This window comes from Wolffia australiana, chromosome 8 (genome assembly GCF_029677425.1).
Source record: "Wolffia australiana isolate 7733 chromosome 8, ASM2967742v1".
Classification (NCBI taxonomy): Eukaryota; Viridiplantae; Streptophyta; class Magnoliopsida; order Alismatales; family Araceae; genus Wolffia; species Wolffia australiana.
The window spans coordinates 11590099-11610148 of record NC_135842.1 but is presented as its reverse complement, the minus strand read 5'-3'; the positions used below and the strand labels follow the sequence as shown (position 1 = coordinate 11610148).

Genomic DNA, 20050 nt, shown 5'->3' with positions numbered 1-20050 from the left:
ATAGTACCTATGAAAGGACAACTCAAAATATTGAGAAAAACAAATCTGACAAGTTAAAACAGAGGACAAGTAGCCTAACATGCCTGAGCAGAGTTATTCTGCAGATTCTGGAGCCTGTAGAAGTTGTCACGATAATTGTGTGGCTCAAGAAGATCTTGATGGGACAAAATAGAAGATCTACAACTTTGACAAGTTAAAACAGAGATATTCTGCAGATCTTGGCACAAAAAAGCATGTGTTTAAGGCTTTTGTTAGAGATAAATCTGTGAGTGGATCATGTCCGAGAAAATTTGTAAGAAAAAATCTGTTAGAGAATTTTGAGAGGCTAGAAGTACTTTTTTGTATATCCTATCACCTCTACAAGAATCTCCTTGTTAGACCACTAGTTGCCAATGGGCCTAAAAAAATGGGCTTCTGGGCTATTTAAATTCCTAGATGGACTGTTCTAGGATTGGACAGTTTGGGAGGACCTCGAAAAAATGGGACATGGGATGGGACGACAATCGTCCATGTCACTGAAGATTGTGCACTGTAACCAGGGGGACCCAAATAACACAATTTAAATTATAGGGTCGTCGAAAGGTGTCATCTTTTTCAATGTAACCCTTCTGTTCGATAGACCCTGAAAAATTATATATTATACATATTTGATATCATTTTATCTTTCTCTCTTCATGACATTTTTTACTAGTGTTTATCTCATTCCTCTCTTTTTCTTCCACAACACCTCAATGACATAGCACAAAAAATTAGAAGCTTTTGAGCAAATTCAAATCTTTTTCAATTTTGGAGTATGATCCACCATCACTTTTGTACTTGTTCTTTCTCTATGGTGATGCCATCTTATTTGAGGATTTAATTACAAACTTTTATAATTGAAATAAACTGTCCAAAATAGATGATCAAGTAGGCGTCAATCGATGGAGAATCACATCAATCTGCATTCTGGAGTAGGGTTCTGCATAAACAATCATGAGTCGATGAGAAGACAAATTTTCAGCAGTACTGCCATTGTTGTCCTTTGGTTGTTTATTAAACCATCAATAGAATCAGGTTCTAAGAGATGTCATCTTCATCGCCATACATATTAAGTTAAGATAGGGTATTTTATCACCACAGTCATCCACTTGTTGAATCTGCAATCATCGTTGTCACTCATCCAAGCCATCTACGGATGATGCTGACGAATCGTCTGAGAACCCTACAGTAGAGTTCCCAAGATTCTCCATGTAGATTCCCTCGCAGTTGCAGGAGCAAGAACATGAACTAGAGAGCAGGAACCCAAGACTTTATGGAGGAAGTATTGATTGGCAATTGAATGCATAATATCACCTGGTAGACGATAAATCTCTTGAAGTTTTACATTTTGCCATCCCCTCAAGCCACTAGTAGTTCAACTAATCAGCCAGAACCTTTCAACATGTGTTGTGCTTCAGCCAAAAATCTTTATAATTACAAAAAGAATGACCTCTTTATCAATAATTACAAAAGAAAAGTGACCAGAACATTGGAGCAAAACTCCATAAAGACGGCATAGATTACCAGTATCCGCCGCAAGAACAAGAGCCCTCTTTAAAGTGATGATAGATTCTTGAATCTCCCACTATAATGTGCCGCTGGCATACTTTAGACATCCTCTGTAACGCCACATGACAGTCACTACAGATCCTCACATTCTTCTTAACCAGGACTGTTGTTCCAGGTGGTGAGGAAATTAAACTAAAGCAGACAGCCAGTCTCACGCTGTGTTGACAAGGGCTGGTCTTCTTCCTCTGCAAAGCTTCTTTCAAACTAAACGAAGCCATGGATGTGACAGCAACCTCTCCACCTTCTCCTTCTTCGATCTTCTTGGAAAGGAGGTCAGATACTTCATGGGTCAAGCGTGCCATGAAATTAGACCTATCACCATTAATGAAGCTGTAAGCTTTGCTGCCGAGCTCGACCACACTCCTTGGCATCGTCCTTGCTAAGCCCTGCTTTTCCATCAATGATCTTATCTCAGCCGCCCGATCAAATTTTCCAAGATCAAGATAAAGACTGTGGAGAATAACATAACAGCCAGTGTTGTCATGATTCAAGAGGAAAATTTTCTCTGCAGCAGCTTCTGCAACATCTACTCTCTTGTTTTCCCTGGCTGCAGACAAAACAGATCCCCAAATTCTGCCTGTGGGAGCCAATGGCATCTTCTCTATGAAGCTTAACACATGATCCAAGTCCCCACTTCTTCCAATGAGGTCAACCATGCATCCATAGTGCTCTACCTGAGGAACTAGCAAGAACTGTTCTTGCATCACGTTGAAGAAGTTCCAGCCATCACGGGTCAAGCCAGAGATGCTGCAAGCCGACAGTAATGAAACAAATGTGCTTCCATTTGGAATCTGCCCCTTTCTCTGCATCCTGGAGAAAAGCTGAATTGCTGAGGCACCATCCCCGTGGATTGCACAGGCCATGATGATCGAATTCCACGAGACAATGTCTTTGTCCTTCATCTCTTCGAAGATCAATTGCGAGGTCCGAAGATCTCCACACTTGGCATACAGAGAGATTAAGGCGTTCAAGCTGTACCCAGATTTCATGGTGTAGGCATGGATTTGCTTTGCTTGCCACAGCAACCCAAGTGAAGAGAAGGCAGAAACAATGCTCGATAACGTGTATGAATCTGGCTTCAACCCAGTTTTCATAAGATCTCGGAAAAGTTCTATGACTTCCTGTATCTTCTCATTGTGCACATAGGAATTTATCATGGCGTTCCAGGAAACTAAGTTCTTCTCACCCATGGATGTAAACACCTTCTTTGCAGATTTCAAGTCTCTACATCTTCCATACATGTCCACCAATGATGTTTCCAGAACAAGATGAGGCAGAAACCATCTTCTTAAAGCTGCTCCGTGAATGCTCTTCCCGTTCACCAAGATACCATGCAAAGAGCATGCAACCAGAAGACTCACCATAGTAACTGCATCAGGCTTCATCTTATCCTCAATTTGCATGCGAACCACACAAGAGAGCGCATCATGCGGTTGATCGTTTGATGTATAACCATCGATTAGAACATTCCAGGTAACCACAGTCTTAGGAAACTTAGATTTAAACAGTATTTCTGCAGAGTTCATGCTCCCAGACTTGCAGTACAAGTCCATCAACGACGTGCAGACCCTGCAGTCTGAACCAAACCCATGTCTAAGGGCGTAGCAGTGGATCTCTGCCCCTTGTTTCCAGAGAGATTTCTTGGAGCAGGCTTGGAGAGCGAGTAAGATGCTAATCCTGTCAGGTTTCAGAGAAGAAGACCTCTGGCACAAGGTCTGAAAGCAGGAAAGAGCTTTACCCAATTCATGACAAGTAAGATACCCATCAATCATGGAGTTCCAAGAAACCAAGTCCCTTAGCGGCATTTCATCGAACAGTTTCTCAGCGCAGTCTATCTTCTCCAATTCTGAGTACATGGCAATGAGAGAATTGGAGATGTATACATCAGCTTGCAGTCCAAGTTTAATCAACCTTCCATGAAACATCAACCCTTCCGAGGCAGAGCAGGATTTGATGACAAAAGTGTAAGTGAATTTGTCAGCTTGGACGTTCAATCGCTGCATTGTGCCATAAAGATTCATGGCATCCGTGTAGCGCCCGCACAGCGCGTACCCTCTGATCATGGCATTCCAGAGAAAGGTCTCAGGTTTTGTGACGGTTTCGAACAGATTTAGAGCTTCTTCCATGGAACCCGACTCTGCCAGAGAAGAAATAGCGTGGAAAAAAGAAGACTGTGGAACGGCTCCTGTCACCATGGTTGAACGGGGATAAACTCGAGCTGACTGAGATCGCTGTAATGGCAGAAGAGGCTGCCGTCGGCTCGAAATTAATCGCTGGGGAAGGCCACAAGAGCAGGCTTGACAGTGGCTGGTTGCCCCCGCCATTGAAGAATCCTCAAGATCGGTGAGAACGAAGTTTGGAAAGAATCATGGAGCGAAGATTGAGACATTCTTCGATAAAATCGAACCTCGAGCTTCGTCTTTGCGCTGGCATTCTTCTTGTGGTATGAACGCGCTCGCGGTAGACTCGTCTAAATTGGAAGAACGATTTGTTTAATACGAATTTAAGAGTATTTAATGATGTTTAATTAAGAACTGGAATGACGAAAAAGGTTTAATTAAGTGTATTATGCGTCAGAAAAATACTAAAAGAAAAAGGGGAGTTTACTATTTAATGAAATAAGTAAATAATGATTATTGTTTTAACATTACGTGGGATACTAATTATGGATATTGATTTCATTAGTGAAGACTGGTATTTATAGGGCTGTAAATCAATGAAATTTAAGATTGCATGATTGAGAACTATGGAATTGAGAGCTATGGAATCACGAGTTTAAGTATTGCATTCTGGAAACAATGAGAATTATTCTAGAAAAACTACTGTTAATAACATAACGGTATAAGTATTACTTCGATTAAAGAAGAAGTTATAAATTGACTCAAAGCTACAACAGTTTTAAGCGTTTCAAAGTTCAACCAAAATAATCGACGGATATGGATTCATGATACGTCTATAAACAATTTGAGAAAAGTATGAGCATTTGGAATGCACTTGGGTTTTCTTAGTTTAATAAACTTACCTGCTATGTGTATAAAGTATTGTTATTGTAATGTTACAATTGCATGGATATTAAAGTATATTATGTTAGATCATATTGACCAATAGATGATCGACTTGATCGTGAGAAAAAAAATTATCATCCACAAGAGAGAAGTCGACAGCTGCTGTCATGGATGAAAACTAGTGATTAATTACAAAACATTCATGTAAAAATTTAAGATATGTCTCAAATTCACATTCATTATCACTTATAATTATATGTTCTCAACTAAAGTTCAGTCCAAATGTTCTTCGACACTTTTTTTAAAACTTCAAATGCACTACTTGAAGGATTGACCAGTCGAATTACAAGAAATACATTCATTATATAAGAAATAAAAACAGAATGTTGATAGTTATTACACTTTGAGTACACATATACTAAGTTCATGTAACAGTTCGACGTTAAATATACATATTTTATGACTAGTGGGGCCCACTCGCAATGCTCGCTTGGCGTTTTTGATACCTCTGAACGCTTGGGGAAGAGAGAGAAAGCATGGCCATTTTTTTATTTTTTTCAAAGCGGGTTTTGGGCATCAGTTATTCTTCAAATCATAAATCAGTATCTCGAATTGTTTAAATCACAATTGTTAACAATAAATCATAGCCAGATTTTGGAAAACTTAAAAAATCAACAATAAGGATAAACCTCTATAGAGAGAGAAGAGAGAAAGCAGGGTCGTTCTCATCCTGGGAGAGAAGAAAAAAATCCCATCTTCAGTCAGTTTGACAAACCAAAGAGAACTAAAGCTTGTGGATTTTCCTTGGCTGTCGGTGGAGGAAGGCGGGGCGAGAGAGGATCTGGATACTTAAATGTCAAGATGTATGCAGTGTCTTGGCGGCGATGCGGTTGCACCCCCGCTTGTCTCTGGCGGCCCCGCCGTACGACAGATGGCAGCGGACGAAGTAGGAGATCTTTTTATGAAGGAAGAAGCAAACAGAGATGGCGCCCTGGTAGGGAAATATGAGATTTTATAGAGAGAGAGAGAGAGGAGGGGCGGGAATTCATGAGGAGGAGTTGATTACCACCATCTGTCGGCTTGTCATCTCTGAAGAATTCCTCGGACCGGTCCTCTTTCACGGGGTGGAACTTTTGCCCCGACGACAGCCATGATGATGATGTTGATTTTTTGGATCTTTGCCCTAAAGAATTAATGAAGACTTAGAAATCTATGGAAATCTGCACTCGAAAATCAGAAATCGATTGTGTATTGGATTAAAGATATTTGATTTCCTTAGATTTCCGTAGATTTCAAGTTATTGTATCGCAGTATTTAGAAAGGCTCCATACCTGCTTTTTGGTATTGAGTGGGCTCAAACGGAAAAAGAGAGGCGGACTATTCCATGTACAAAGTTTTTTGGGTACGGTGTTGGCCTTTTTGTAATCCTAAGCAGATAAAGCTACATCAAAATGAGAACCATTTTTTGAATTGTAGTCTTTTTCTTTGTCCTTCTCCTTTCCCAAGCACTTGTGTTAGACAGTTCGCTCAATGCACCAATTTCTTCAGCATCTACCGTTGATCCATTTTCAGCAGAAAATACATTGTTTTTCAAAAATAGATTCAAAATTTGAAATTCATCTGCCGTTGATTCATTTTCAGCAGAAAATAGATTCAAAATTCATTAATTTCATTAAAATAAATTCAAAATTTCACTGAAATACATTTTCAGCAGAAAATATATTCAACAGACATTAATTTCAGTAAATAGATTCAAAAGTCAACAGAAATTAAATTCAAAAATAGATTCATTTTTAGAAAATAGATTCAAAAGGAAGTCACAAAAATTAGACAACGTATGCTGGATCAGTACCCAACATTTCTTAAACCAAGAGTTCGATAGAATCCTCTGATCCAAGAGTTCGCTGATCCAATTTCTATTCGAAATTGTCCTTAATAATATCTGTATTGATTTCTCCGAAATTCGCCTCTACAGCGTCCAGATATTATATGGACAGAGTTCTCAAAAGCTTTCTGTCTTAATGAGGTTGTTCACAGTACCTTCTCCATTTTAATGGGGTCTTGAAATCAATGGATACCGCTATAGAGTTTTGAACTTTACGGCGATGTGTGAAGTGTGGCAGTCCAGCACCAGCGCGTACCCATTGCCAAACTGCCCTGGGTGGTTCATGATGATAACCTGCAAGGTGAAGCTCGCCGCCTCCTTTGCCGGGTTGTCCTTTGAGTTCGACGCCACGAACCCACGCTTCAGGTCCTTCACCGCGATGTTGTCGCCGGGGAGTGAGCATTTGTAAACATATGCACCCCCTCCCCTCCCACCACGACCTTCACCTCCGCAAACAACCACTCAATATACATGGGTTTCGCGAATTAAACTATCTCATCTTCCATTTTGCTTATGATTCATGTTAGCCTGATACTTATTTGAGCAGAAATGATCCAAGTTCAAAGTTCGAGGGTAAAATGACAAAGAAGATTGCAAGAAATATGCAAATGTTATGCAAAAAAATTGTGTGATTTCTTTTATTAAGGGTGGAGAAATCTTCTTCCCTACAGAACCCAATAATCAAAAGCGCGCTGTTCCATTTTGGCTAACAATAGCACCTTCAGGTTTATTCCTTCCATAAAAATACATAATTTTTCAATCCCCACAACTGCGGACAATTCCAATAAGAATCTCATGACATGAACTTCATGCCTAACTTTGATCTCTTCCGTTGGAAAATGAACTGGTAAGCTGCTGTCAAAGGCTCCACAAACCGGTCAATATCAACCCTAACCGTCTGGTAAATTATTTGGGGACAGTAGATAACCCTCAGCGAATTTGGATCAAATTAGATACATCAGCTAATTTGGATCAAAGTAGATAAATTGCAGCGAATTTTGATCAAAATAGATAAATATCAGCGAACATTGATCAAAATAGGTAAATCTCAGTGAATTTAGACCAAAGAAGATAAATCCCAGCAAATTTTTTGGGGACAGTCGATAAATCTCAGCGATTTTGTATCCGAGTATATAAATCAGCCAATTTGGATCAAAGTAGATAAATGGCAGCGAATTTTGGTCAAAGTAGATAAATATTAGCAAATTTCGATCAAAATAGATAAATCTCAGCGAATTTAGACCAAAGTAGATAAATCTCAACTAATTTTGATCAAAGTAGATAAATCCCAGTGAATTTTTTGGGGACAGTAGATAAGTCTCAGCGAATTCAGATCAAAGTAGATAAATCAGCTAATTTGGATCAAAGCAGATAAATCGCAGCGAATTTGGATCAAAGTAAATAAATATCAGCGAATTTTGATCAAAATAGATAAATCTCAGCGAATTTAGACCAAGGTAGATAAATCTCAGCGAATTTTGGTGAAAGTAGATGAATCCCAGCGAGTTTAGATCAAAGTAGATACGTCTCAGGGAATTTAGATCAAAGTAGATAAATCTCAGCGAATTTAGATCAAAGTAGAAAAATGTCAGCGAATTTTGATCAAAGCAGATAAATATCAGCAAATTTGATCATACCTGTAAGAGCCATCGAGCGCCAGGGCCCTCTTCGCGGCTGCTTTCATCTGCGCTCAAACCATGTGAAAATCTCAGTCTACGGAGATGAATTCATAAACTATGAAATGGAGAGAAGGCAGACCTTGAAGGAAACAATGGCGATTCCTCTGAATTTGCCGCTCCCAGGGAAGATCATGCCGTCGAGCTCGGTCACAGTCCCGCAGCCCTGGAAGAAGCTCCGTCTATCGTCTTCCGTCGAGTAGTACGGAATTCCCCAGACGTATACCTTCTTGCCCGCGTCTTCGTCTGTGCAGATTTCAAGCGGATCAAACCACGGAAGAGAAGATTCATCCCTCTTCTCGCTCGGTTCTCACCTCTCCTCGATCGTAGAAATCTCTTCCTCTGCTTCGCTCTTCGCGTTCGTCTTCTTCCTGTTCTTCCTGTTCTTCTTCTCCGCGTCGTCGCCTTTCTTCCTCTTCTTGGAGATGTCGGGAGAGGCGGAAGCTTCTCCGTTGTCGTTCTTCGTCTTCTTATTCTTTGCGGCTCTTCTAGACGGCCGATTTTCTCGGCGATTCTTCAAGATCAGAAGCTCTTCAGATTCCGCAACTGCTGATCAACGCCATGATCGCCAGAATCAGATCGAGCGGACTGATTTTGCGATTCCGTGGCCTCCACGGAGATCATCAGCAGAGATCTGAGCTGCTGCTTCTGCTTCTTCTTCGCCAGCACCATCCATTCGCCGATTTGTCAGCCAATCAGCGTCCAGAAACGTCCAGAAGGGCTCGACCCCCGCCCGGGGGCGGGGGCGAGAAGGAAGAGGGGGCGCGGGCTGCGGGGAAGGGGGTGGCGGCGAGGAGGAAGCGGGCGGCCGGGGGAGGGGCGGGGCGGCGGCAGAGAGGGGGCGCAGGAGGCCGGGGGAGGAGGGCGGCCCGACGGCGGGGAGGGGGGCAAGGGAGGCCGAGGGAGGAGGGCGGGGTAGCGGGGAGGAGGCACTCTCACTCTCTCTCTTCTCTCTCACTCTCTCTCCTCTCTCCCTCTCTCTCTCCTCTCTCCCTCTCTCCCTCTCCCTCTTCTCTCTCACTCTCTCTCCTCTCTCCCTCTCTCTCATTCTCTCTCCTCTCTCCCTCTCTCTCTTCTCTCTCATTCTCTCTCCTCTCTCCCTCTATCTCTTCTCTCATTCTATTTTGTCAGCCAATCAGAGGCCAGAAGCGCAAATGTATTCCAATTATAGTTGTATAGATGAGTATCAGATAGTATTGAAATTATAAAATTTATATGTAGTGATCCAAATTTCTTATATTTTCGGAGGTATCCAAATTCAATTTCTTATATTTTCACAAAATATCGAATAGTTTTCATATCATTTTTCTTATGTTCCCTTGAAAACCAAAGCAAGGACTTTTTGTAAAATATTTTTAAAAATAGTTGCCATATAATAAATATATTATTGTCTATATAGGCCTTTTACTAGAGGATCTTAAAACTCAAATTAATGGAGATGGATAGAGAGAGTAAGATAAAGAGATATATAGATAAATATTAAAATAAGACTAGATTAAGATATTAGCCAAGTATTGTGGGTGGGCTCCTAGGGAGTCTGATATAAAAGGCCCCAAATGGTGGTGTACTTGTCAACACCACTAGCTAGAGATATCCACAGAGACCCAATGGCTTGTAGACCATGGCACAATTAGTGTTTGGTACTATACTTTGCTTATGGATAAAGCCGTAGTTCACCACCCTACTTTTCCACACAACCGACTCCAGTTGATAATGGCCCAGCTGCTAATGGGAAACACGAGATTCCTATGGGAGCAACCTGGACTTTCCTTAGATTTCTTACCAATGGCTATGGCCACTCATATAGGGACCTCCCCTTTCCATCCTATCTGGACACCCATGCATGCATGAGAGTTTCTCTTGTTGTTCCTCTTGGAATAACTTCCAATAGAGATTTCCTATGCAGGCTTGGGGTTGACGCATTTGGCACCCAGCAATTATCACCCGCATCTCGTTCTTCCTTTGGAGATTCATACACCATGGCCTACCTACTGATGATCGGATGACCCATAATGGTCCCTCCATTAGTTAGAAAATACTAAAAGAAAATGGGGAGTTTGTTAATTAGTGAAATAAGTAAATAATGATTATTGTTTCAACATAATGTGGGACATTAATTATGGATATTGATTTCATTAGTGAAATTAAAGATTATGTGATTGAGAACTATGGAATTATGAGTTTAAATATTGATTTATAGAAACAATGAGAACAGTTCTAGTGGAATTACTATTGATAACATAACTGCATGAGTATTACTTTGATGTAAAGATGACGCTATGAGTTGACTTAAATATTATAAATAGTTTTAAGTGTTACAAGTTCAACCAAATTAGTTTACGTCTAAGGATTCATGATGCATCTATAAAAATATGATAACATTATGAGCAGTAGGAATGTACTTGGGCATTTAATGAGTTTCATTGACTTACCTGCCATGCGTAAATAAAATTTTTATTTTAAATGTTACAATTGCATGAATATATGGAAAAAGACTTACATTATCATTTACTAATGTTAAAGTGTGTTATGTTAAATCATATTGATCAATGGATGATCAACTTCGTCGTGAGAACAAAAATTTTCATCCACACGAAGGAAGTTGATAGCTGTCATCATGGATATGAACTACTGATTATTACATAAACATTCATGTAAAAAGTCTCATATTCACCTTCATAATCACTTCTAATTATTCGTTCTCAACTAAAGTTCAGCCTGAATTTATCGACTTCAAATGTGTTACTAGAGGGATTGACCAGTTGAATTCCAAGAGATATGTTCAGAAAATAAAATATTGAAGTCACTTAGAGTACACATATATTAAGTTTATGCAATGGTGTGACATTAGATAATCCTTATTTCATAATGAGTATAGGAGATTATTAAAATTATTTTATATTTAATGATCGATAAAAATAAGTATCTAAATTCAATTTCCTGTACTTTCACAATATATCTATTGGTTTTCTGATCATTTTCTTTTGTACCCCTAAGAACCAAAACAGGGTTTATTACAAAATATATAAGTAAAAAATAGTAATATGATATTTTATTGTTAATAGAGGCCTCACACAAAAGGAGTTAAAATATATGAATGGAGATGGATAGCGAGAGTTAAATAAAGATACAGATATTAAAATAAGAAAATATTAAGATAAATTAAAACAAAAGAAATATAGAGAAGATATGGGCATAGTCAGAGATCACAAAGAGAAAAGATAGAGAGAGACCCGCACAACAAAATGTAGAGCAATATATATATATATATATGACAAAGATGAAGTAACTGGAGGAAAGAGAGGTGCAAGCTTATTACAAGTGATGGAAATATATGTGGCTGGCACAACAATCACACATTCCCTATCTCGTTCTATGTTCATCAGTTGAACATATTCTTTTTTTTTTTGGCAAAAATCATGGTGCCAGGTACATCCAACCCTAGGGTTGTGCTCGTAGTCCAATCCAACCGTGCCCTGGATGCCACCCAGGGGGTTTTTATTTATAAAGTGTAGTGTTTTTCAATGTTTGTGGGCGTGGATTGAGTATATATATCCCAATTACACTTGGATCCCACTCGTCCACGCCCATAGTTAGGGAAAAGAAAAGATACATGAGTGATACCTCGCGGACGCTCGAGGAAGTGTGTTCGTCGTCGTTTCTTTGGAGCGGTTCCACGAGGTCATTGTAGCGCTTGGTGGTGCTGTAGTCGGGGTGGTTCTTCGTCGTCGTCGTCATGTGTGCTCGGAGTGGGCAGAGTGACGCTCTAGTCGAGGCGGGCGCGGTCCACGCCTCGTACGCTAGCGCTCTAGGCGATCCTCCAATCTCGCAGGCCTGGCGTCGCGAGGAGGCGGCGTGTGCGGAGGGAGGGCAAGCCAAGACGATCGAGCCGATGACATCCTCGGGCCATGGGCGGAAGCTCCTGCCAAGAATAGAAAAGAGTGGAGTGGGTGCGAGCGTGTACCGCATGGTTGATGAGGGCATCATCTGTCTGGTTTCCCTCTCTCAGCTGATGACGAAAGAACGCGATACGCGAGCGGCACCGCATGATGTCATTCCACGCTCGACTTAGTCACCACTAGGAGCATGTGCCTGTACGAAACATATCAACTAATATCTGTGAGTCCGATTCCACGACGATATTATGAAGGTTCCGCTCCTCACATAGGAGGAGACCATCACGTATCGCCATAGCCTAAGCTACTGTATTAGTTTGTACGTCATAAAAAGAAGAGAAGGCAAGAAAGAGGCTCCCTGTGTGATCGCGGAGGACGCCTCCGCCCCCTGCTGGCCCTGGGTTCCCTTTCGCCGCACCATCCACATTCAGTTTGAGAAAGCCTACTGGCGGTGGGAGCCAATAAACTACTCGATACTAGATGCGGGTGGCGAGGGGGGTCACCGGGATGCCAATAGAGCGGAGGAGGTCGCATGCAAGTGGTGATCGGCTGTCTCGCGGTGTGAGGAGAGGCTGAATGCTTCGAAGCCACAGCTGAACTCGACGCCTGATGTCCACAGCTCGCATAGGTGTACCTACAAAACGAGGCGTATTTCGCCCTTTCCAAATCTCCCGTAGAAGATAAGCTATGGTGATGGGGAGGATGGGGCTCCGTGTAGAGCAAGTCGGCGAGAGGATAAACTTGCTGAAACACTCAGAAGGTGTCAAAGGACGAAGACAGTCGGTGATGAGACGCCAGCAATCCACTGCCGTCTCGCTATGGAAGAAAAGATGATCTATCGTCTCTGTGTGCGGGAGAGTGGGGCAGTAGTGGCAGCGCGAACTAAGAGAACAGCCTATCCGAGCCACTCGGTCGTCAGTCGGGAGGCCTCGGTGAAGGAGTCTCCAAAGGAAAAAGGAGACACGTGTATGGATCGCCGGATGCCAAATGCGTGAACCCTAGTGCTGTGGGGGAGATTTCACACGGAAATGCTCCCACGAGGATCGGCACGTGTATGCTCCATGGGGTGTGAGTGTCCAAATGGCACAATCAGGACTAAGGTCAAGAGGGGTAGTCTGGACCTCGGATAAAGTGGCCAAGGGAAGGCCGTGCTGCTCCCATAGGTGTGGTGTGTTGCTTCCAAGCAACTGGGCCACTGTGAGGCGCACACTGTGTGGTACGAACTGAGGATGAGAAGCGAGCGTCGCATCAGCATGCCAAGTGTCGTACCAAGCGCTAATGTCGCCTCGACCAATGTGCCAATGGGTCATGTGACTCATCTCAAGCCAGTGGCGCTGCCATGTCCGCCATCGCTTGGTGCCCCGAATATCAAGCTCGCGTCGGGCCCATTCTTTGTATTTAGCTAAGATGAAATTCCCCAAAGGGGAGTGGGTGGTACGCATATGCCATACTAGTTTCTTTTGAAGCATGTCTTGGACATCCCAGAGGCCTCTGATCCCTAGACCCCCTTCGAACGTCGGCCGACACACTTTCTCCCAAGAAACCCAATGGTGACGTCTCTCCCCCTCGAAATGACCAAACCATAGGAAGCGTGCACATAGGCGTTCAATAGAGCGGTGCAATAAAGCTGCTCTTCGAAGCGTTGATGAGTTGGCCGGAGGCTTGCTCGTACGTTGTAAGGACACTCATAAGTTCCTTGATGGATTTTTTAGATCCATTAAGGAACAGGATGGCATCATCAGCAAATAAGGAGTGAGAGATGATCGGGCAACCCCTCTTTGTAAAGTACGGTTGGATGAGGCCTTGAGTGATCGCCCGTGTGAGCGATCGGCTAAAGACCTCCTCCATCAATATAAAGAGGATGGGTGAGATAGGGTCACCCTGCCTGAGTCCCCGCGTAGCCATGAAAAAGCCGGTGGAATTTCCATCCATCAAGAGGGAGAAGTGATTCTCCATGATGCAAGCATCAACCAGTGCGATGAACGCATCCATGAATCCAAAGCGGCGCAACACTTCGAGGAGGAAGTTCCACTAAACTCGATCAAAGGCTTTCTCCATATCAAGCTTGATGATGACGTTAGAGCCCGGAATATGAGTGTCTATCGACTGGGCTAGCTCGTGTACTAGTGTGATGCTGTCATGGATTTGTCGACCCTTGACAAAGCCACACTATTCTGGCGAGATAAGTCTATCAAGGAAGCGACCAAGTCGGTTTGTAATGATCTTTGATGCAACTTTATAGCATACATTACAAAGACTGATCAGACCAAAGTCACGGAAGGTAGTGGGGGTATCCACTTTCGGAATAAGCGCAAAAAAAGTAGATTTCCAACTCTTTGCAAAGACTTTACGTTGGAATGCTTCCTTGATAGCTAGGACCAAGTCGGTCCTACCACATCCCAGCACGCCGTATAGAATTTGGCAGTGAAGCCATCGGGTCCTGGGGCTTTGTTACGGCCCAAGGAGAACACTACCTCTTTGATCTCCGCGCGCATCGGGGTAGCTAGCAAAAGTGCATTTTCCTGGTCGGTCACTAAGGGGGGGATGGAGGTGAGAATATCCTCGGTCATAACAGTGGGCTGCGAGGAGAGAAGGGAGTGATAGTACTCTACGAATGCACCTGCTAGCTGGATAGGGTCCTGTCCATGTGTCTCGAGGAGGGTCGTATAGTTTGGGTGGGCTCTGTGACGGATCGAGGTGTGAAAGAAACGTGTGTTCCTATCACCCTCTCGCAGCCATTGGATACGCGATTTTTGGAGATAAAAAACCTCCTGTCGTCGCATAGCATCCTCCAACTGCTCTCTAAGTCGTAGCTGTCGCTCCCCCATGTCATCTGTCCAACACTCTTGTAGGTGACGGTCGACATCGACCAATTTTTTTGCTATTTGTTTATTCTCTTAATTTCTCCAACTTCCTCTTCTTCTCTGCAATAGCATATATACTAAATAGAGCATTAGAAAATTAGAAAGGTCTTAAATATATTTTTTACTAACAAATCTTTGAAGTTCTAAAACATGCATAAAAATGACCTTAAAATGCAATTTTTTATCATTTCATAAAATTAGGTAAAATACACATGAAATGATTCCAAAATGTCCTTAAAATATGAATAATTACATCACATATTTTGGGTCTATCGATGGGTCTTCGAAGCTGGATGGTCTCTCGTCAAATGGTCTTCTAAAACATTCCTCTGCTGCTTTTTTGCTTCTATCTTCTCCTCCTCTTCCTGCTTTTCAATTCTCCTTTTTTTCCTCTTCCTGTCTGCGCTTCTCTTCTCTCAAATTTCTTTTTCTTCCCCTCTTCTACTCTTCTTCTTCTTCTCCAGGCCACTTTTTTTTACACTTCTCGTCCATTCTTCTTCTTCCTTCTTCTCATCTTTTCTTAAATTTTCTTCTTCAATGGTCCTTTAAAACTTTCCTCTGCTGCCTTTTTTTCTTCTATCTTCTTCTTCCCCTCTTCCTGTTTTTCAATTCTCTTTTTTTTCCTCCTCGTGTCTGCTCTTCTGTTCTCTCAAATTTCTTTTTCTTCCCCTCTTCTATTATTCTTCCTCTTCTTTACGCCTCTTTATTAACATTTCTCTTCCCTTCTTCTTCTTCCTTCTTTTTATCTTTTCTTAAGTTTATTCTTCAATGGTCTTCAAAAACTTTCATCTGCTGCTTTTTTTTCTTCTATCTTCTTTTTCCCCTCTTCCTGTTTTTCAATTCTCCTTTTTTCCTCTTCATGTCTGCTCATCTCTTCTCTGAAATAAAATTTTCTGCCCCTCTTGTACTCTTCTGCCCTCTTGACCATGCCTCTTTTTTTTACACTTCTCTTCCCTTCTACTTTTTCCTTCTCAGCTTTTCTTAAATTTTCTTCGTCAATTATCTTCCAAAACTTTCCTCTACTGCTGTTTTTGTTTCTTCTATCTTATCCTCCACTTAATTTTTTCAATTCTCTTTTTTTCCTCTTCTTGTCTGCTCATCTCTTCTCTGAAATAAAATTTTCTTCCCCTCTTGTACTCTTCTGCCCTCTTGACCACGCCTCTTTTTTTACATTTCTCTTGCTTTCTTTTTTCCCTTCTTTTCATCTTTTCTTAAATTTTTCTGCTTCAGTGGTCTTCCAAAACTTTACTGTCCAGCTGTTTTTGTTTCTTTTATCTTCCCCTCTTCCTGTTTTTTAATTCTCTTTTTTTCCCTCTTCTTGTCTGCTCATCTCTTCTTTTAAAATAATTTTTCTTTCCCTCTTTTACTCTTCTGCCCTCTTGTCCACGCCTCCTTTTTTACTCTTTTCTTCCCTTCTTCTTCTTCCGTGCTCTTATCTTTTCTTAAATTTTCTTCTTCAATGGTCTTTCCAAACCTTCCTTTGGTGCTTTTTTCCCTATCTTCTCCTCCTATAACTGTTTTTCAATTCTCTTTTTTTATCTTCCTATCTGCTCTTCTCTTCTCCCAAATAAAATTTTCTTCCCTTGTTGTACTTTTCTGTCCTCTTGTCCCCGCCTTTTTTTTAAACTTCTCTTCCCTTCTTCTTTTTCCTTCTTTTAATCTTTTCTTAAGTTTTCTTCTTAAATGGTCTTCCAAAACTTTCTTCTTTGCCTTTTTTTCTTCTATCTTCTCCTCCTCTTCCTGTTTTCCAATTATCTTTTTTTCATCTTTCTGTCTGCTCTTCTCTTCTCTCAAATTTTTTTCTTCTCCTCCTGTACACTTCTTCCTCTTTTCCCCACCTCTTTTTTTTTACACTTCTCTTCCCTTCTTCTTCCTTCTTTTCATCTTTTCTTAAATTTTCTTCTTCAATGGTCTTCCAAAACTTTTCTTTGGTGCTTTTTTTCTTCTATTTTCTACTTCTCTTTCTGTTTTTTAATTCTGTTTTTTTCATCTTTCTTTCCGCTCGTCTTTTGTCAAATTTCTTTTTCTTCTCCTCTTGTACTTTTCTTCCTCTGATGAAGCGCACCCAAACGACATCGACAAATCATCATCAGAGCCATCTTCACCGTCATCAGCATCACCGCCGGTCTATGTCCAGCCCGGCTGGCATGCCAAAGCGTCCGTGAAGACGCCTGGGTTTAACTACCCCGGTAGAGCACGCCCGCATCTGTATCATCGTGTTTTAATTATCTGTTTTAGTTGTTTTCATTTATGTCTTGTGTTCATCATGACGAGTGCACCCTACTCGTTGTGACGTGTTTGTATCACCGTATTTTTATATCTGTTTGTTTCATTTTAATTTCACGTCATTTTATCTGTTATTTTCTTATTTGTGTTGTAAATTGGAGGGGAGACTCTTATTGGACTTCCCCTTGATGGACTCCATGTAATGGGCACATCATGGCCCTATATAAGGCCATGATGGGACCATGTTTTCCCCATATCTGGATTTCCATATAGTGGCAGTTATTTTGTGTTCACATCACGCGCTAGAGGAAGAGAGGAGGAAGAAGAGAAGAAAAGAAGAGGGAGAGGAAGAGGAAGAGAGAAGTGAAAGGAAAGGAAGCAAAGTGGAACTACGCCTGCATCACCCTATCCGAAAACAACTTTTAGAGTTACACCACGTCGGAACGTTGCTTGCGTGGTCCCGTTTCTTAATCCCTCTCTGTCGCCGCCGTCAAATGATGCTTCAGTACCCAATATTGCCAAAGCCGTTTTGCTCCATGCAAGTACTCGTCTCACTATCGACATGCCCACAATCGATCGGCCAGCCTGACCACTGACTCGCTCGCTCAAGTTCTGCGTTGACCATGTGCGGCCACGCAAATGCACCCAGTCCGCCGAACAAGTCTGCAGAATCCAGTGTGACTCACGACGTGCCTCTACACCGCAGCAGGGATATTCCTACGCGCTGTGCAGTCCAGTAAATATTGTGCGACCAAGCCACCATCGCGCCTCTGTTCCATGGTTGTGACCAGTCGACCTGGTCGCTTGTTCTTTTTTTTTGTGTGAGTCAAGGTTTTGGTCTACTCGATTGCATTAGTGCCTCTACTGCAACACAACATAGTTGTTCGACACGAAGCAAACACCCTATTTCCACCACATTGGGTAATTTGGTGTCATAATCATCGGCTTCACTCATGGCTGAAAAAGTTGCCGTTTGGATCATGTGTCTTGCCTCCATAACGGCACCCCAAGTGTCGCCATAACGGTGTTTGATCATCATCGCCACTGCCCCACCGCTCTTGTCACTCGTACTTTGCACCATGTCATCTATTGATGTCATAACTGTGAACTGCTATGGTCGCCTCCTGCCTCCCACCACAGCGGTCGCCTTTGCCAGTGCCGATCTACCTTCAGGTCCTGCCTATAGAGTTCATCCTATGCTTGAACCACCTCACCATTGAGCTTCTCCTTCGCTCCTACTTCGATCTCCATCTTCCTGCTCCTATGTCGCGCCACCGCAGATCACCAAGCTACTTGTGCCCCTCCTCCAGCACGCCTCCACTTACTTGTCCGCAGTGCCTGTGCATCGACAAAGATGACGACGATGAACACCGCCACCGATGAGGTACGCCGTTCCCCTTGCTCGTCAAGTTATATTACATCTTTCAGTATATTTTCGACTGCACTCCATCGCACTCGGGTTAAATTAGGTGAGAGAAAATTATCAAGAAAGCTACAAAATTTAGCATCTTCCCAAGTACGGCCCGAGCCCGTCCGTACAAGCGAGCCCCTCCGGAATTATTCCGTTCGGCGTCATAGTCGCCATCGTTGCTCCGACGAGGGTTAGAAGGTCACCATCATCGTCATTGATCGCCCGCTCCGGAGCTCAGAACTTGGCGAATTCCCACTCATCGGCCCTGCACGTACACTCCACCTAGGTCATTCGCATCCACGCAGTTACATTCACTTAGTACTTTACCCCTCAGATGACGCCATCGACGACGTCTGACATCATCCTCTTTTCCATGCTTTTTTTTACACTTCTCTTCCCTTCTTCTTCTTCCTTCTATTCATCTTTTCTTAAATTTTCTTCTTCATTGGTCTTCCAAAACTTCCGTTTGGTGCTTTTTTTGTCTTCTATCTTCCACTCCTCTTCCTGTTTTTCAATTCTCTTTTTTTTCCTCTTCTTCTGTGCTCTTCTTTTCTCTCAAATTTCTTTTTCTTCTCCTCTTTTACTCTTTTGTCCTCTTGTCCCCCTCTTTCTATCTATATGGTTGGATCATTTAGATCAAGCCTACATTGATAGATAAAAATTAATTTCTAAATGGGGGTAATATGGTAATTTTCACCATGTAACCTAAGTATAAAAGCTGAATTTTGAGAGGGGGATCTCATTCTTGATGGTGCTCTATCACAGCTGCAAGATTGAGAGGAGCTCCAGCTTGGTCAACCTATCTGGTACCCTTTTTCTTCATTGTATTTGAATTTTTGGTGTATTTTGGACGTTGTTAGTTGAATCTCTTAATCGTTCTTATTAATTTTTGTTTGAACTTCTAAATCCGTTGGCTTGAGCGGCATGTACAAGCCCTGACTAGAATTGAGAGGAGAAATTGAGAGATTTACCTAGCTATTCCAAGTAAATTTTAAGAAAACTATAAAAAAAAACTTATAAAAAAAGGGGTTAACTTTCTAGGAGATTAAATTTCCCATTTTACTATCTAATAGTGTAGTTATTTCTTAATTATCAAACCTACAAAACCAACCAAAACACAATCAAATTTCCTTTTGAATCCCTCTAATTGACTACTTTGATCCTTCAAATTAATCAAATAATTCAATTTATAGCCCACATTTCTTCTATTCCTCTCATCTCTCCTACCTCCCTTTCTAAATTCCTCATTTAGTTAAGGTGATTTGATCTTCATTGAAGATCAAATTAACTTTAATTAGTGTCAAATTATTCAAGTGGATCATCAATTGAATTAACTTACTAGCTTCCCTTGGACGATACCCTTTACTTATCACTATACATCTTAAGTAAAGGTTTTATAATTTTTATTGTATAAGCTGAAATTGACAACGACAAGGGATTAAATTTGGTAAAATTCACCCCTATTTTTGACTTATCAAATCTATTCCTTCTTCTCATCGT

General features: G+C 41.8%; 2 protein-coding genes across 15 annotated transcripts; both read right to left on the bottom strand.

Moving 5' to 3' along the window:
- Positions 1-1389: 1389 nt before the first annotated feature.
- On the bottom strand, positions 1390-4041 carry LOC144707015 (Tetratricopeptide repeat (TPR)-like superfamily protein). The gene is made up of 2 exons (XM_078580126.1): positions 1543-4041; positions 1390-1444 (listed from the first exon to the last, which is right to left on the bottom strand). Coding segments are annotated over exons 1-2 (2370 nt in total). The 5' UTR covers positions 3912-4041; the 3' UTR covers positions 1390-1443.
- Positions 4042-5219: 1178 nt separating this feature from the next.
- On the bottom strand, positions 5220-9283 carry LOC144706518 (uncharacterized). Of its 14 annotated transcripts, none has more exons than XR_013582270.1 (6): positions 8468-9281; positions 8236-8399; positions 8115-8161; positions 6734-6917; positions 5659-5775; positions 5220-5547 (listed from the first exon to the last, which is right to left on the bottom strand). XR_013582270.1 is itself a non-coding variant. In XM_078579509.1 (6 exons), exons 2-6 carry the CDS (start codon positions 8287-8289, stop codon positions 5354-5356), a joined length of 636 nt encoding a protein of 211 aa, XP_078435635.1. In that variant the 5' UTR covers positions 8290-8399; positions 8468-9283; the 3' UTR covers positions 5220-5353. The 14 variants fall into 14 exon arrangements, 9 of the variants coding, with proteins under 9 accessions (XP_078435635.1, XP_078435636.1, XP_078435637.1 ...); XM_078579509.1 differs by having other exon boundaries at positions 6694-6917; positions 8468-9283; XM_078579510.1 differs by having other exon boundaries at positions 6772-6917; positions 8468-9283.
- Between the last annotated feature and the right edge of the window lie 10767 nt (positions 9284-20050).

What these genes read in the sequence shown, in the direction of transcription:
- LOC144707015 (XM_078580126.1), bottom strand. Translation starts at nt 3,911, where the DNA reads ATGGCGGGGGCAACCAGCCACTGTCAAGCCTGCTCTTGTGGCCTTCCC.
- LOC144706518 (XM_078579509.1), bottom strand. Translation starts at nt 8,289, where the DNA reads ATGATCTTCCCTGGGAGCGGCAAATTCAGAGGAATCGCCATTGTTTCC. An exon ending in TCGCCATTGTTTCCTTCAAG is followed by an intron (nt 8,162 to 8,235) that starts GTCTGCCTTCTC and finishes GTTTGAGCGCAG; the next exon opens with ATGAAAGCAGCCGCGAAGAG. An exon ending in TGACAAGCCGACAGATGGTG is followed by an intron (nt 5,548 to 5,658) that starts GTAATCAACTCC and finishes CTTCATAAAAAG; the next exon opens with ATCTCCTACTTCGTCCGCTG.